General features: G+C 55.9%; 1 protein-coding gene across 1 annotated transcript in view; it reads left to right on the plus strand.

The window, feature by feature from the left end:
- Positions 1–4340, plus strand: part of SLC37A1 (solute carrier family 37 (glucose-6-phosphate transporter), member 1) — a 72627-nt gene extending 68287 nt beyond the window's left edge. Inside the window, exons 19-20 of the mRNA XM_012659973.1 lie at positions 3457–3521; positions 3995–4340. Coding sequence (XP_012515427.1) covers positions 3457–3521; positions 3995–4010 — 81 coding nt within the window. The 3' untranslated portion in view covers positions 4011–4340. The remainder of the gene's footprint in view (positions 1–3456; positions 3522–3994) is intronic.
- The last annotated feature ends 12562 nt before the right edge of the window (positions 4341–16902 follow it).

Genomic DNA, 16902 nt, shown 5'->3' on the forward strand with positions numbered 1-16902 from the left:
AGGAAGACAGCCGGAATCGGTGCCCGTCTCAGCCTGCTCACCAGACTGGGCGGGGTGGGGGAATTCCCTGAGAGTTTTTAGCCATAGACCTGCCCACAGTTAGCTTTAACTTTTGAACTTATATAAATAGAAAAATAATAAAATTGGTCCTTGGATGGTGATATACCTGGTTATTAGGCAAAAGCAAATAGGGACAGTCTCATCCCACCTGCAGGAGATTCCTATGGCTAACACCCTAGTGAAGATGAGCACACAGTCCAAAACTGTGGAGCATAAGGAAGCAATCCACTCTGAATGACAGGAACAGACACAACAAATAGCAGAATTGGACCCCAAAAAACCTGCAGATAAAAGTTATCAAATGAACTAAAAATAAATAGATTCAACATTACTGAAGATACAAAAGGAGGAACTGCACTCACGAAAAAAGAGCAAACAAACAAAAGTTCAAGAAATGAAAAATGTGTTTATCTGGGAAAAAATTCAATGAATGGGTTAAAAAAAATAAGATACAGCTGAAGAGAAGATTACTGAAGTAGAATATAGATATGAGGAAATTATCTTTATCCAAAAAGAGAAAGAGATGAAAAATATTAAAGAGAAATTAAATATAAAATGGAGGCCCAAATGAGATGTCCTAATAATATCTAATAGGAATTGTAGAGGAAGGGAATAGACTGGTACTGAAGCAATATTTGAAGAGAAAATAGCTGAGACTTTTCTAGATACACGAAAGACTCATTCTTAGATTCAGGAAAATCAAACAACTTAGAATTCTATACTGAGCTAAACTTGCATTTAAGAGTGAGGGTGAAGTGAGAACATTTTTAACCAAAGAAGCTCCCCAAAAAAGTTGTTAAAGGATGTGTTTAAAGAAGAAAGAAGTTAGATCCAGAAGGAAAGTCTGAGATGCCAGGAGAAATGTGAGCAAAAAAGGTGATATTCCTAAGGATGAATCTAAATGAGTATTGACTATATAAAACGGGTCAGCCACCTGTGGCCTAAATCTGGCCTGTTGTCTGTTTTTGTATGATCCTCAAGCTAAGAATGGTTACATTTTTAAAGAATTATTTTTCTAAAAATCAACAAAGAAGAATATGTAACAGAGACCATATGGCTGCAAAGCCTGAAGGACCTTTACGGAAAAAGCTTGACTCTTGGTTTAAACAACATTGATGACTAATTTGGACAATATAAAAAAGAACCGAAATACTAGACAACCAAAATGTAAGGCACAGTTGAGACAGTCAGCGAAAGCGCTCTGCAGTTCTTGTCTTGTCAACAGAAACAGAGCATGAGACTTTGAAAGCAGGGTGGGGAGGTGAAGACTCGATCAGTCCCAGAGAACCTGGGGCGGGAGGAAGCAGCTGCGGTGTGGGGAAAGCAGAAATACAGAACGAGACGGATGGAAATGATCCCAGCATACCAGTAACCACAGTAACTGTAAATGGACTAGATTTACCAGCTAAGAGCAAAGATTGTCAGGTTGGCTTTAAAAATCCAGACTCCGACTATTTACAAGAAACACACCTGATACATAAGGATTCAGAAGGAAAATAACAACAGGTAAGTGATAACCAGAGGAGGCTGGACTGGCCGTGTGAGAGGAAAGAGACCTAAAACCCAACCATGTCGGGAGATGGAGGTTTGTCGTGGTGGAGGAGGAACAGTCACCAGGAGGTGCGGCAAGCCCAGTGACAGCCAGCTTGAGTTGGTCTTTTCAAACCTAAAACCAGAGAAGCCTTTTTCTCTTTGCTGATCAACGCGCTTTGTGCTATCTTTTCCCCAAAATAGACCAGTTTTTCCCCAAATCTGAGACTGAGAACCTCAGCGATCTGAACAAGTCTCCCAGGATATGTCGGGGGGGCCGGCAGGGGCCACACTCCCTGCCTTGCCACCCACGCTGCTGGGGCGGCTCTGGGGGCCACAGGACGGGCCACGCATGCCAGCGAGGCCAGTGGCCGGCCCACACAGCCAGGGGCTCTGCTCCCCCCAGCACGTGTCACACCAGCTTCCGTGCACGGACACGGCACTTTTGTCACGTTTTAGGATCTGGTCTCTGCCCTTCAGCATCGTTACCACTGTTCATAATTCATCCCATTCCTACAGGTAGCACTTGCTATTTTCTTCCTCTTTTTTTCTCTTCATGATCTGCTTTTCGTAATCCTAGGTCTCCTCCTCCTAACACTTCTCACACATTGCCCTTGGTGAGATTTAGATGTTGATGAGGTGCTGGCTCAAACTCCGCAAGCCTGTACTAGTGTTAAAGTTAGAGCTGGAGGTTCAAATTCATGGTGATAAGTTTGTTTAGCAAAAACCCTACTGTTGCCACCAGCGCTGTTGTTAGCACCCGCCCTGTTCCCACTGCCTCTACCACCTAAATTGCAGCAAACACCCTTCATGGACCAAGTGAAGCAGCTGGGTTGCGTTTCATCTGTAGGAGGAATACCCATTCTCTTTAGCGTGAACTCATATCCTACGAGGGACTTCTAAGCTCCTGCCTGAAACATAAGCATCTAAGAAAATAAAGCCGTTTCTGCCTTCTGGCGCTCTGACCCAAGACCCAGTGGTGGAGTTGGGTGTGGTTTGACATAGCCCCTCTTTTCTTCTCCAGCATCCAGCGCCTTGAGCCTCCCCCATCTCGTGGCCAGTGGTCTGTCCGGGGTCTGAGGGTGCCTGCTGCCCTCTAAGAGCTGGGGGCCACCAGAGGCCAGCGCACCCCTCAGGAGCCCGTTCCAAAGCCCCAGGGCACTGCCCGGTCCGGAGGGAGCCCTTCTGTGGGCTGATGTCATGCTTGAGGAAAGACTAATCGACACTTGAAAATGCAAAAACAGTAGTTAAACTTGGCGTGCCCCTGGACTGTGAGTCTGGATTTGCAAACTGACTTTGAGCCCTTTGCCCGGTAAAGGGCGCAAAGTGAAAGCATCGGTCAGAAGGGCCGAGACGGAGGCAGTGCCGTCGGGGAAGGCTGCGGCTTGGGCACTGTGGTCCCCGCGAGGGCAGGCCTCGGGAGCTTCCCAGTGAAGCCGGCTGTGCCATGGCAGCCCCAGACTCACCTGAGCCGCTCTCGAGTCCTCCCCCAACGCCACTTGGATTGTGAGTCACCTTGTATTTATTTTCTGTCTTTGTCCAGTTTGGACATTTATGATTAGACTACTTTTATTTTAAATGTCACTTGAACCTAGAAGGAATTCAGGCTGAAATTGTCGTAAAAGCCTTGTTTTCAGGAGCGTGTCAGCCCTCCGTGCAGACCGAGCCCTCAGGCTGCGGGTACTGGCCGGGCTGCTGCTCTCGCGAGGGGAGGCACCCCAGGGCCAGCCGCCTGGCAGGTACTGCGGGAGCCACCAGCCCGGGCCTCGGTGGGCACCGGTCCTCCTGGTGACCACAGCGCGTGCCTGCCGTCCGCTCAGTCCCCACCAGCAGTAACAGGCGGTCTCGTCTTTGTTTTGGGTGCAGTTCCTGATCCGCCTCATACACAAGGAGTTGAGCTGCCCGGGGTCAGCGACGGGGGACCAAGTTCCGTAAGTCCCCACTCGGGCCCTCTCCCTGTGCGGGTAACACGTGGCTCCAGAGCGCCCCTCCCCGAAGGAGGAAAGAAACTCACTGCGTGTCCTTTCAGGGCACGCCTCCTCACTCCCATTTTTTTTCTAATAAATGCCTCTGCGTCGGTGTGATGGTGGTGATCTCTCCTCAAAACTGGACCGGAAATTGCCTCCTTTGTCATCTCTTTGTGCTGCAGCTCCCAGAGCTCTGCTCGCTCTCCTTAGCCTCCCGGTCCCTCCCTCCCTCCCTCCCCCCTCCTCTCTGGCCTCCATGAGGCTGTCGAGTGGTAGGAGGGCTCTTCTGCCTTCCATTTCCCCTGTAGGAGAGAACCCTCCAGTGCAGGGAGAGAGGCTGCTGGCCCTCCATGGGGTTGCTGGTCGGGGATGAACCTCAGTGTCGTGCTGAACCCCCGCTGGCTGTTGGACCTGCTATATTTAGTCCTGTCTTCCAGGTTCAAGGAGCAGTGACCACTCACGTCCCATGGAGGGAGTCTGGGCTCATCCTCCGCAAACTGTCGTTCAAGGAAAGTTCAAATAAAGGATCCTGTGTTGAAAAGAATGGTTTACTCTTGCCTTTTGCACATGCACCTGGAAAAGACACAAAAGCCAGCCTGAGAATTCCTGGTACTATTTTAAACGAGACGTGGGGTCCAGAGCAGAATGAGAAGGTCCACAGGAACTGCTGTCCAGCTGCCTGCCTGAGCGGAGAGAGGGGACCCAGCCAGACAAAGGCCCCGACGGCGTGTGCCCATCCGGCCACTCACATGGACTTGTGACAGTGACGTAGGCGGACGTGTGGCGCCCAGGTAGGCTCCGTCTGTCTCAGGTACTCCAGCAACAGAATGTTCAAGTGTCTGAGCGCCGCGCTGGCAGGAGCTCTGGCAGCAACGTGCTGTTGTTTCCAGAGAACCTGAGTGCGCCACGTGAAAAACAGGACACTGGAACATACAAGACCACGCCAGCCAGCAAGGAGCCAGCCTCCACGTGACATCAGGAAGCCAGACAACTGGGTCAGAAACCAAGACAGAACTCGGACCCATCACGTCACCCCAGAGATTTTTCCAGCACTTTCCGTATTCTATACTGACTTCAGAACCAATTGTCCAGTAATGAATGGCAGTGAAGCAATAAACCTGCCTACAGAGGGGGGCACCAGGAGTGCCAGCCCCAGGGCACCCCGTGGCCCCTGTGGCCCCAGTTCCTGGGTGTCCTGAGGTCCTCCAGGGCCGAGAGTGCTGGGGCCGGGGCCGGGGCCTCACCCTGGGTGCTGGGAGTGGCAGGTCACGAGCCCAGCAGTTTGAGTCACTCCAGCACACGCACAAACACCTGGGACCTTTTCTAGTTACAGAGCAGCAAAGTGGATTATTTATTTAATGTGTTATATGAAGTTTAAGAAATATAAATGGCATTTTGTTATTTATTAAGACAAACTCCAATTGTTCTCTGGACGTTTTTCTCAGTTGTGTCTCGCAAAATACTTATCTGCCCTTTGAAATAAAATGGTTTTTCAAAAAAACTCAAGCAGAGCTCTCAGAGAACGTCAGTTATTTCTGCTCACATTTCCATCACGCTAAACAAAGGAAACTTGCAAAGAGAGTTGTCTGTTTTGGCTTTTCTCAGGACTGGGCGCATTCAGGGTCTGGCAGCTGGAAGCTAACAATTCAGCAGGGAAGGGACCCCTCCCTTGCACGGCAGCCAAGCCTAGGCCCCAGCAAACAGCAGTCTGGATGTTTCGTAAACGTGCGATTTAAAGACCATCCGACATGCGTCCGTGGCTGGGAGACGCCGCGCAGTGTGGGGAGCCGGGGCAGGCTGGCGCTGCGCCTGGTGCTGCTGCTGGGTCCAGGCTTCCGGGCTCTCTGAGGAGCAGGGATGGTCGAAGTCTGCGTGGTGAGTCTTCCTCAGAGCTGGACTGCTGTGTGTCTTGAAAGCTGGTTCAGATGGGGACCCTTGCCGGCAGCAGGGCGGTGGTCAGAACACGGCCCACCCGGGGTGTCCAGGTTCTCGGTGGCCTGGCCGTGGGGCCTCTGCCCGCCGTCCTCACCAGATCAGCGTCCTTTGTTTTTTAGAGACAAGTTATTTACACATTTAAAATTTTTCTATTACTAAACATGAAGTTCCATAAACACTATATGGTCGTCTGTGTTCCCCACATACATCTGTGTTCCCTCAGCTCTTGCGGTTTCTTTTTCCTCCTCGTTCCACCTTGTTTCCTTCCTCGGGGGCCACACTCTGAGGGAGCCTCCTCTTCTCCTTCCTCCCTGACCGGTGTCAAGCACCAGCCCAGCCTCCTCCCCCAGAGCCGCAGTGGCCTGGGCCGCCCCTCACCCCTGCAGGTGCCGTCCCCGAGGATGGGTGCTGGCCCCATGCTGCTGCACGGCACCTCTTTCTTTCAGTTTTAAAAGAAAACGGAAAAAAAAAAAAAAAAAGAAGGAAAAAGCAAAAAGAAACGTCACTCGGTAATGCACAGGGGACTTTTGCACACACGTCTTTTGAGCTTACTGCTCCTGCCTCCCAGAGCTGCTCTCTGGGGCCTCGTCCAGTCGGGGGCCCAGGGAGGTGGTCCCAGGTGCACCCCCACCCTGTGGCCACCGCCCAGCGTTCAGCAGCAGCCTGTGGTGGTAACTGTCACTTTCCCAACTCAGTGACCCGAACTATTAGAAGAAAATCTCTCACAACCCACAAAGTCAGAGCAATGTCGTATCTCGGAACCTTCTAAGATGAACACTGATGATGCCTTTGGAATGGATGGTCGATCTTTCTGAAAACGAGGAGGATACACACAGCTATTTTTAAAGCGGTTTAGCTTGCAACACATTCTCGATTCTTGAGTGGAAGATTTCATCCTGACATTGAAGAGAAAAGGCGCACAATTTCATTATAAAAGCGCATCCTCACTGCACCCAGCGGTAGCTGAGGCCACGTCCGTCTGAAGGTAGCCGGCTCTGACGCACGCACGCTTGCCTTCACCCGGAAATGCGACTGTGCCAGGCAGGAACATGCACAAAGTCACTAAGACTTTACTGGTCAAGTCAGCAAGAAACGCCGGGATGACGGACAGGCAAGCTCGTGACGGGTCAGCGAAGGAGGCCACAGCGGGACTCCGGCCCTCCAGTCCCGGAAGCAGGAAAGACCACTGCTGGACGCTGCCTCCTACACCGCACCTCAGATCGAAGAGCTGCGGGAGGCGTCCCGGTGCCCTGTGGCTTTTGGAATGTAAGTCACGCTTACATTGCCCATGGCAGGGACCAGAGCCAGCCTTCCAGTTGCCAGCTTCTGAAATCAGAGAAAGCTGTTAATAAATTGCTCAGAGAAATGAACTGAAAAAGATAGAAGCCCGAAGTTTTCATCGTTAGACTCAGCAGAGGAGAACCGCTGTAAGTGGTTGTAAATGCTCCAGCCGCTGCTCTGCTCACCGAGGGCCACGGCAGCCCCTGCAGAGCACGGCCGGCGCAGCTGAGAAGCGGGCACAAGGCCTGCCTGGCCCTGGGGACGCCCGGGCTGGTGGGGCTGCGGCCAGCAGGGAGGGAGGAGCCCGCACTGTGCCCACAGCCTGGCCTCCAGGCGCCCTGGGCCACGCCGGGCTGGGAGTGCAGGCTGGACCCAGGGCCTGGAAAAGGTGGGGCCCTGTTCAAAAAGCAGAAGAAAGTGCTGTTAAAGGTGCTAAAATATAAAACACTTTCTCTTCCTCGGCCATCTCTCTCCACCCGACGTGATGTTTTTCTGCTGTTCAGGTTGTACTCCCTCAGGCCTAGGGACACCCAAGTGCAGCCACTCACAGGCGCCTGGCTCTGTCCCCGACCAACGTGCCCAGGTGTGGCACTGCCTGCCTGAGCAGGGACATCTGCTGGACCTCACCAGAGACACTGCAGGCAGCAAGCCTGGCCCTGACCTCTCCTGTCCTCCTCAAGCCACCCTGGAGGCACAGGGCTTCCCCCACTCCCCCCACAAACACCACCGACTAGTCGCTTCCCCGGGGAGGGGGGGTAGTGGGGAGAGGGAGGCTGAGCGGGGCTGGGGTACCAGGGTGGGAGTGCAGCCGAGGCCCCCAGGGAGGCGGTGGGAGTCAGCATCATGCGGGAGCTGAGGTTCCAGCCCTGCGGTGCCAGCTCCAACATCCCTGGATGTCCCTTACAAACCACAGGTGCAAAGATGGCACCGCTCAGAATTTCATCCCTGGGACCCATGTCCCAGTCCTGCTGCCCCCGAAGAACGCACTCCACCCAGGATTGAAACGGGAGCTGGCGGCCTGGCTGCCCCTCACTCCGCTGGGGTTAGCTGCCCACGTGGGTGTCCTTGGCCGGTGTGTTCCAACAGGCCTACCCCTGGAAACTGACACATGTCGCCCTCCACAAGCTGGGCCCCCTAGTGCCATTTGGTCCAAGGACATCTAAAGGACACGGTCCTGTGCCAGGTGCTTGTTCTGGAGCTGCTCATGTCTGTCATGGTTCTACGTGTCAACTCGGCCAGGCTATAGTACCCGAGTGTTCAATTGAACACTAATTTTGCCGCTGCTGTGAAGGTATTTTGTAAATGTGCTTAACGTCTTCAACCTGTTGACTTTAAGTAAAGGAGATTTACCTCAATAATTTGGGTGGGCCTGGTTCAAGCAGTCGGAAGGCCCTTAGGGCAAAACTGAGGTTTCCCTGAGGAAGGAGAAGTTCCACCCATGGACTCGGCCTCCGCTCCAGCCTGAGAGCTCCCGCGGCTGTCCCCCTACCGAGTTCGGTCTTGCCTGACCGGCCCACGATCGCAGAAGCCAATTCCTTGAAGTAAACTCCGTGCGCACGCATGTGTGTGTGTAAAAGAGAGAGAGAGAGAGCTCACCCACTGGCTCTGTTTCTCTGGTGGAGCCCTGACACTGCCCGTCTGTACTGTCCACATGTTTTAAATGGGCACGTCTTATTTTTATAATCAGAAGTAATAAAGTTAGTTTTACAAGTTGGGGACAATACCAGAAAGCAAACGCTCTGTGCCAGGGGTCGTTACTTCCTGGGCGGTTGTTTTGGAGCACAGTTTTCCAAGAGGGGATGCAATAGCACCTCTCCGTTGGCCCCAGCATCCTGCCACATCCGTGGTGACGTCAGACGCCACCACCTCTGGAAGTTCTACCTTCAGAACCCCCACCCTGAGGCCCAGCCTTATGAAGACACCTCCTGGGTGTCTGATGTCATAAAATTTACCAAATCCAGAGGCAGAGTCATGACTTTAAACCTGATTGTAGAACAGTGTCATTCAATCATTCATTCAGCACACACGTGTCACCAAACCCTGAGAACAGGACAGGGATACGGTGACGGACAGGCAAGCCCAGTCTGCCTTCACGGGGCCACAGTCTAGATGATGAGCAGGTGAACCGTGTCCCTTCTTACAAGGCGAGTTCTACAAAGAAACAGGAGCAGAAGGGGCAGGAAGGGGGTCTGTCACCTTATATTGATGGCCTGTGAGGAAGGACTGGTGGGGCAGAGAATTCAGTGCACGGTGGCAGATCCGGGTGAGGGCAGCGAGCACAGGCCATAGAGGGTCACCGCCTAAACCAGAATTGGGGTTTTCCAACAAGTGGGGCTGTAGGGACAAGGGACCAGAGAGGAAGGAGAGGCGGACAGTGACGGCCCAGGAAACGCTGCTGAAGAGGTAGAGGATGGGGCGGGGAGGGGGTGCCCAAGGACCGACTCGGTGGGGGCGATCTGGACAGACGGGAGGTGGCAGCCAGTGGGGTCCTCAGATCAGGGGTTCTGGGGGTGGTGCAGGTGTTGCTGATGGCAAGCTCTAGGGTGTGACATGGTGACAAGGAGCTGATGAGGGGTGCAGCGGGAGGGGAAGCTGGACAGTTTTTGCACAAGAGAAAACGGGAAGAGTCAGAAATGCAAGGGCAGGAGGAAAGCCACTTCCGGGTGAAGAGTGATGGGTCCAGTTTGGGTCAAATCACGATTTAAGAGCTGAGAGCGGCTTCAGAGATCACTTGACAGATATGGAAACTGAGGCCCACAGTGGAGACCAGACCCAGGGGTCTCGGCCACTGCTCTCTGCTTCCCCCAGAGGCAGCCTGTGTCCGTGGCTGCGGGTCCTCCAGCCCATGCTGACCGTGACGTGGCACTTGGTCTTCAGAGAGCTCCTCCAGCCACGGGGGCAGTCTGGACTGGGCCAAAACAAGGCACGCTGTCCATGCTCCCCGACCTCAGCCATCGGCGCAGACCGCAGGATGGACACTGGCTGGTGCCGCAACATCCAGCCAGGGGCTGTGCCTCGGGGAGCCGGGGGCTCCACTGCAGCCCGCGGGCTGGCAGCCTCAGGACCTGTGAGCTGCTCCTGCCTGGGGCTCTGAAAGGCTGGTCCCTGGTTTGGTTTTGTTCTGTTTACTTCGACCCAGATCCTTAGTTGCCACCAGAGGGCCTCCCAGCCCTGAGCCAGGGAAGGTGCAACCTCCGAGGCACAGATACCTGGAGCTCAGGAAGCCCCCAGCCCCGGGCCTCAACCCCCACCCCCACGGCCCCGCACACCCTCCTGGCCTTGCACTCACAGTCTAGGGTGTCACAGGGTCCCTCGGCTTCACTTGTCTCATTTAATGAGCTACGAGAAACCCCGTGTCAGGGAGCCGGCCTGGGCAGCAGGAAGGAGGGTGGGCCCCGGTCACCACGTGGAGAGCCCCTGCCCCACTCGCGCACTGCCCACTGCCCCCGCACTGCTGGCAGCTTCGTCATCCCCTCTTTCTAATGGGGAAACTGAGGGTCAGAGAGTTCCGCATGCTCCAATTCCCTCGGAGCTCAGGCCCTGTGTCCATAGCTCAGGGTGGGGGTCCGGGCCCCGAGTGGACACCTCTGTGCGTTTGTCCAGCCGGCCAGAGCCCAGACCCACCCAGCTCCAACCCAAATGAGGCCGCAGCAAACCAGGCTTCCCCGTGAGTTCTATGATTTTCTTTATTTGCTTGCTGTGGGTATTCCCGTGGGTACAAACACACAAATGCACACGATGACTTCAGCCCCCCATGGCCGCTGCCCAGCCTCAGGGGACTGCCCACAGCCTGCTTGTCCTGTTCCCACTCCACCCCACCACGTCAGCTTCCTTAGATCTCATCACGTCGCGTGTTTGTAAGCCAATACCTGGATCGTACATCACGACCCGACGTCACTGTCCGGCCAGCGTTTGTTCAGCCTCTGGCTGGACGCGTGCAAAGATCAGACCTGCTTCTGCACTGGCCACACGAAGGAAGCAACCGAAGCCCGGCGAGGCCAAGCGACTTCACACAGTGAGTCCTGCCGGGCTCCGAGCCCCCGGGACACGGGTCCCGCCTGGTGGCCTAGCCCGGGGGTGGGGGCGGGAGAGCGGACGTGAGGAGACAAGCCGAGCGCTGTGACCCCCTACTCCTCCAGCGGCAGGACATCCTAAGTCCACTCACCTCGTGCTGACAGGGAGGAGAATGAGTAACACTGATGTTACCACTAACTTTATTTTTAGAAACGGCAGCATGAAACGAGAAACGAATGTTTCCAGAATACCAAGTGGGGAAAATGATAGATCCGTGCCTCGAAATTACATGAAACACAAGAAAGCCACCCAAGCGCCAGTGACTCAGAGGAGCCCGGGCGTGGGATTTGATCCGTTCGGGAGCTACGGGAGGCCTTCGACTCCGTGACAGACTGATCCCGTGGGTGGCACCCTCCAGGAACCACCCAGCGCTCTTCCGAAGCTTCCACGTCATTGCAAAGGCGGTGAAGGTTTAGCATTTGCTAGGCTCCCAAATTAAGCTGCAACAAAATCCAGGACTGCTCCTTGAATTGGGATCCTTGGGGGATGGCGGACGGAATGCAGAGGGCTTTCGAGTTTATGGCCAGGGACGCGCCACGGCTGGGCACGCTGGTGGGCGGAGGGAGGGCTGCCACGGTCCTCGGACGCGGTCCTGTGTGCATCGGGCAGGGCCAGAGCAGGGCAGGACCGTGGAAAGGTCGCGTCTTCCCTCCTGACCACCCTGCATGTCCACTCTGTGGGGCTCGGGCACCCTCAGCAGGCCTGTCCCCTCCAGTCCCCTAAATTCCCCATCCCTGCAGTCCTCTGTCGCAGTCGCTGGTGTTTTCTGCCAGCACCTCCGTTCTCGGCCCGTCTAGGCACCTACAGCGATTCCACTTCAGCCCGCACCTTGCGGGCCAGCATTATGTGCGCAGCGTCCCTCACACCGGGCTGGGCAGGGGTCACAAGGCAGAGCCCTTTCTCCTCCACCATGGTGACTGGCCACGTCCAGGCGGTCGGCTGCTCTGTGAGCCTGGCCTGAGAGCGGCAATGGGAGGCAGAGGCCCGGGCCCCACCCACAACCGTCGCCATAGGCCGGCTGTGAGGAAACCAGGGCAGCGCTCAGGAGGCAGCAGCGGCTGGCGTGGGAAACCATCCCCTGCGAATCCGTGGGTGGCAGACCTCTCACCCAACGAAACCGTAGCTCTCGAGGATGTGGTTGGAGACTGGGTTTAGTATACTGTGTGGGGCGTTGCTGGATTCGGTTAGAAAGACATTATAAGAAAACGATGAGCTCAGGGGATAATTACGTGGTTTGCAAGCCGGGACGAAAGGGAATAGACAGTTAACAAATTCAGGGACTTGCGGGAGCGACAGAAGCTGCAGCTCCTCAAACGCGAGCAGCGGAGCTAACGTGGAGAGACGCTGGCGCAGCCGCGGCTGGTAAAGCTCGGCCCTGTCAAGACTGGGGTCAGGATGTGGCCACGTTCATATCCGGAACGTCCCAGTGGACCGAGGGGACCCCTGAGCCATTTCAGGTGGGCACGATGGCTCTGGGAAGGAGCCGAAGCGAGGGGTTCTCCACGGGAGCGTTGCAGGCGCGGGAGGCCTGCTGTCGCCGCTCCGCACAGCCGCGGTGAGAAGCAACTGAGACCTTGAGAGGACGGTGCCGCCCGGGACGCTGCAAACCTGACAACAGCAGCCAACCGTCAGTCACGGGCCTTGCAGCAGTCGTGTTCCATGCAGTCCCCGCGGACACAGAGTCGCGGAAGGATGAGCCGGAGCTCCGAGAGGAAACACGGGGGTAGGTTCCCCAGAGCTTCTGGCCTCAGATTTTCATCAGTCGATACATGACCTTGTTTTGTCATGTATGTATGTCATGTATGTCATGACATGACAATACATGACCCGTTTCTACTAGAGACACCTTGTGTAATCTGCATGGCCGAGCCGTGACCGGCGACGGCGCCTCTGGCCGGTGCGTGCTCTCCCCACGGCCAGCGCTCTGCACTGCGGACGCCTCGGCGCTGTGCTTGGGCCTCTTCCTCAGCAAGGTCACCAAAACGATGTGGGAGCATGTGGCACTGCGTAGACCACGGAAAGGACATTTGTTCACAGGATGAAGCTGGAACGAGAAGGCTGTCGCCTGGTCCCCGTCAGCTGGGAACGTGCATGACTCAAAAGTTTCGCCTCCCTGCACATGTCTGGGAGTGACCCAAAGCGCCACGAGTATCGATTCGAGGGTTACGGATAAATTTTCCCCAGTAGGTGAATCCACAATACAGAATCCTCAGACGACGAGGAGAGACCATCGTGAGTGAGAACCTCAGTAACCCGGGCGCCATCCTTCTGGGAGCGCAGACAGGCCAAGCGGTGTGGCCTCGGGGAGGACGGTCCTCAGGCGCCCAGAGAGCTGTGGCTGAGAGGAGCACCAGCAAAGGAGGGGCCGCCCACGGCCGCAGAGCACACTGACAGGGACCCACGGGAGCAGAGTCAGGGCCACATCAAGGCGTCCCCTCCACCCCGCAGGGACCCCAGGACGGCCGCAGACCCTACCTCCCCACCCTTTGCGAACGGGTGTGGGAGTGCCGCTGTCCCCTCCCTGTTCTTCTGTTTTATATTAAGGGGGGATGACTTGCCTGTTCATTTCACAGGTCTCCAGGTCAAGAAAAGGCTCCTTCACACCTGCCGAGGACCACCAGGCACCACCCCGAATGGAGAGACCCCCATACCGCCCAGAGAGCCCAGAGCTGTGCAGAACTGACGGGAACCTCCAGGTGGAGGGAGAGAACGTACTTCCTGAATGAAGAGAGAGACGCGGACCAGTGGGTGCTGTGCGGATGCCAGCGCTGCTCACGGCTGCTCCCGGTCCCCCGCCTGGGAGCAGGGTAGGTGTCTGTCACGGGTGGGTTCCCGGGAAATAGCCTCTGGATGGAGTTGGACAGGACTAGGAAGTTCCCGCAGAGTCAGGAGCCGGGCACGGGAGGCAGTAGGAAGATGGCACAGTGAGAGGACCACAGTGTGGACCCCAGGGACAGAAGGGAGCAGGACTGGCTCATGGGTTCGGCCCATGGTGGCCCAAACAGCCCAGTCCTCCCTCTAGGGCTGTTCAGGCCTCTTCTGCAGCGGGAGCTCTCTGGGAGTGGTCACCTGTCCCACACAGATTGTCACACCTCCTGCCCAATCCCCTGGCCACTGATGCCCAACCCTGGGCTCTGTCCCTGCTCTTCCCATCCCTCCCATCCCAGGCCTGTTCAGCTGGCCAAGTGAGCTGCCATCGCCATGGGTCCAAATATCTTCCAACCTGGTGGCCGCTTCCCTTTCCACACACAGTGGCACAGTGGATGGCCAGGTGGGCCCAAGCTCTGCCCGTGGGGAGAGTTTCCCTCCTTAGCCTCCTTAAAGGGCAGCCCAGTGAGCTGTGGCATGGTGGCCAGGCAGTCGGGCTGGGCCTGCAGATTTCATGGACCGTTGGTGGACCAAGGCCGGGCTTCTCCCTCCTCCAACAGTTCCCCACGAGCCCCTCCATCAGGCCATGTGTGAGCTGAGGGGCGCAGGTACACCATGGAGGCGGCAGGGGTACTGGGCGGCACGCAGCTCGCTTGGGCCTCTACTCCTGCTCCGCTGGCCCCAGACGGACACTTCCATCTGTGAGGGATTATTTCTGCATCCCCAACCTTGTGACTTGTGGGTGTGACAGACTCAGCTCATCCTGCGCAGGTCCAGACGCAGGCTCAGGTGTCCCCTCGGTACCGGAGCCCAGGAGCACGACTGCAGCGGTTTCACAGGAGGCACGGAACTCTGTGGCTTTGTTCCCGAGTCCCAGGACCTGCACGGGGATTCAGACGTAGGGGCTTGCCATAAACACAGCATTTTCTCCCACCTCTGACACTAATAACACAGCCTGGCTGGTTGCACCGCCTGAGTCACAGGGCTGCTGGCCCCGCAGCCTGGCCCTGCTGCAGAGCCCCCTCTTGCTCTGGGCTCAGTCCGAGCTGGTGGCTTCTCATGTCACCAGCACAGGCTGGCGCCGTCTTCCCTGTGTGGGACGCACCGGAGGCCTGCCCGGCATCATCTGTCTTCATGGTGGGAGACGCAAGATGCAGTAACTGGTCCTTTACTCCAGATGGGAGGTCCCAGTGTGCTCCTGGTTATGGGACCTCCAGATAATCTTATCAATGGCAATTCTCTGAATCTTCCTAATTATAATTGGGAACCAGGAACATGATCACCAGGGGTCCTGCACCCACTGGGCCCACTGCAAGCCAGTCCTTGCCGCAGCTCTGTTGCGTGGCCCCTGTGTACCCCCACTTCAGCAGGGGGCTGTGGTGGCACTTTGGGTCTGTAGATAATCAGTGTCAGCTCTAACCCTGTGTCTCCCATCCTTAAAATGCTCGGCAGTTCCCTCTCCCCAGTACACGGTTGCCCAGGCAACTGTGGGTCTCTTCGGGGAAGGAACGGGAACAGCGTTACCAAGGTCAGGGGCCACAGCATCGTCGTGTGGTCTTTCCTCCCGAGGACCCAGCCTTCTCCTCAGTTGACAGGTCCAGTCCGGAAACTGGCTCGGGTCCTGAAACTGAGCAAAGGCTGTCACTTTTTAATAGGGCACCTGCCCTTGCCTCTCAGATCACCCATCCTGTTTTCTTCTGGTGGCCGGAGCAGCGCGGTGCCGGTGCTGCCTCCGCGTGCGTTCCGTCTCTGGGACGCTGTGTTCTGTTAACCATCTTCGCGAGCTCTGCCGGGCGGAACCCCCGGCCACCATTCTGACCTTTCTGCTCGCCACGGTAATTACATCATCGGTCTTCTGACAGTTGACTCTGACACCGGCTGTCTCAGTCCATTTGGGCTGCTATAACAAAATGTCACGGACTGGGCGGCTCATAAACAACAGAAATTTACGCCCCACAGTTCCGGAGGCTGGAAAGTCCAAGGTCAAGGCAGATCTGGTGAGAGTCGACCTCTGGCTCAAGACGGTGCCTTCTTGCTTTGTCCTCATGTGGCAGGAGGGGTGCGGGGTCTCTCTGGGGCCTCCTTATAGGGCTCTGATCCCATTGGTGGGGCTGCAGCCCCATGACCTAACCACCTCTCAAAGGCCCCGCCTCCTGATACCATGGAAGTTAGGGTTTCAACATGTGGATTTGGGGCAGGGGAAGAAGTTACTTCCTCCCTCCACAATTCTGCACATAGGACTGGATTCTGCAAATGCTTACCCAAGCGGACGGAGACGCAGATAGGATAAAGGCGAACATTTGATTTCCGGAACACGTAATTCCTGGCGCAAGCCCCTCCTGAGCCCTCTGCCCCAGTGCCGTGCCCTCTGGCTTGTAATGATAAAGACGTATTTCTCATCCATGCTCCTCGTCCTCTGCCGGAGTCTGAGCACTCTTCTTCAACTCTGAGGTCCAAGCTGACGGAACGGCCACCACTCGGAGGCTGGACAGACCGTGCACAGGGAACAAGAGCGCTCACAGCTTGCTGGCCATAGCTGTCACCTGGCCCCACCCAGCCGCAAGCAGGCCTGGGAGCTGCGCTTGTGGGAGGGGCAGCGCCAGCGTCTGGAGTCAGTCACCCAAAGGGATTTCCTTAGAAGGAGGCAACCCGGGGTTGGTGTGACTTCTCAGGCAGAGCCGGTACTGGGCAGGATCTCAACACGATACCGTGTAGCGGCAGTGAGAGCGGCCGTCACTGCCTGGCTCCCAGGCTCCAGGGCGCAGCTTTAACATTTCACTCTTAATTACGATGTTTTCTGTAGGCGCGGGGGCATATGCTTAGTCAGATTAAGGAAGTTCCCTTATAGTCTAGTTTGCTGAGAGCCCTTTTGTGTCTTTTTTCCAAAATTTGTTTTTAGAGACAGGGTCTTATTCTGTAGCCCAGACTGGAGTGCAGAGGAGTGATCACAGCTCACTGCAGCCTCCAACTCCTGGGTTCAAGCGATCCTCCTGCCTCTGCCTCCCGAGTAGCTGGGACTGCAGGCATGCGCCACCACACTCAGCTAATTTTATTTTTTGTAGAGATGGGGTCTCACTATGTTGCCCAGGCTGGACTCAGACTCCTAGGCTCAAGCGATTCTCCCACCTTGGCCTCCCAAAGTGCTGGGATTACAGGTGTGAGCCACCATTTCCTGTCAAGAGTCCTT

The sequence above is a fragment of the Propithecus coquereli genome, unplaced genomic scaffold (genome assembly GCF_000956105.1).
Source record: "Propithecus coquereli isolate 6110/MARCELLA unplaced genomic scaffold, Pcoq_1.0 Scaffold644, whole genome shotgun sequence".
In the NCBI taxonomy this organism is placed as follows: Eukaryota; Metazoa; Chordata; class Mammalia; order Primates; family Indriidae; genus Propithecus; species Propithecus coquereli.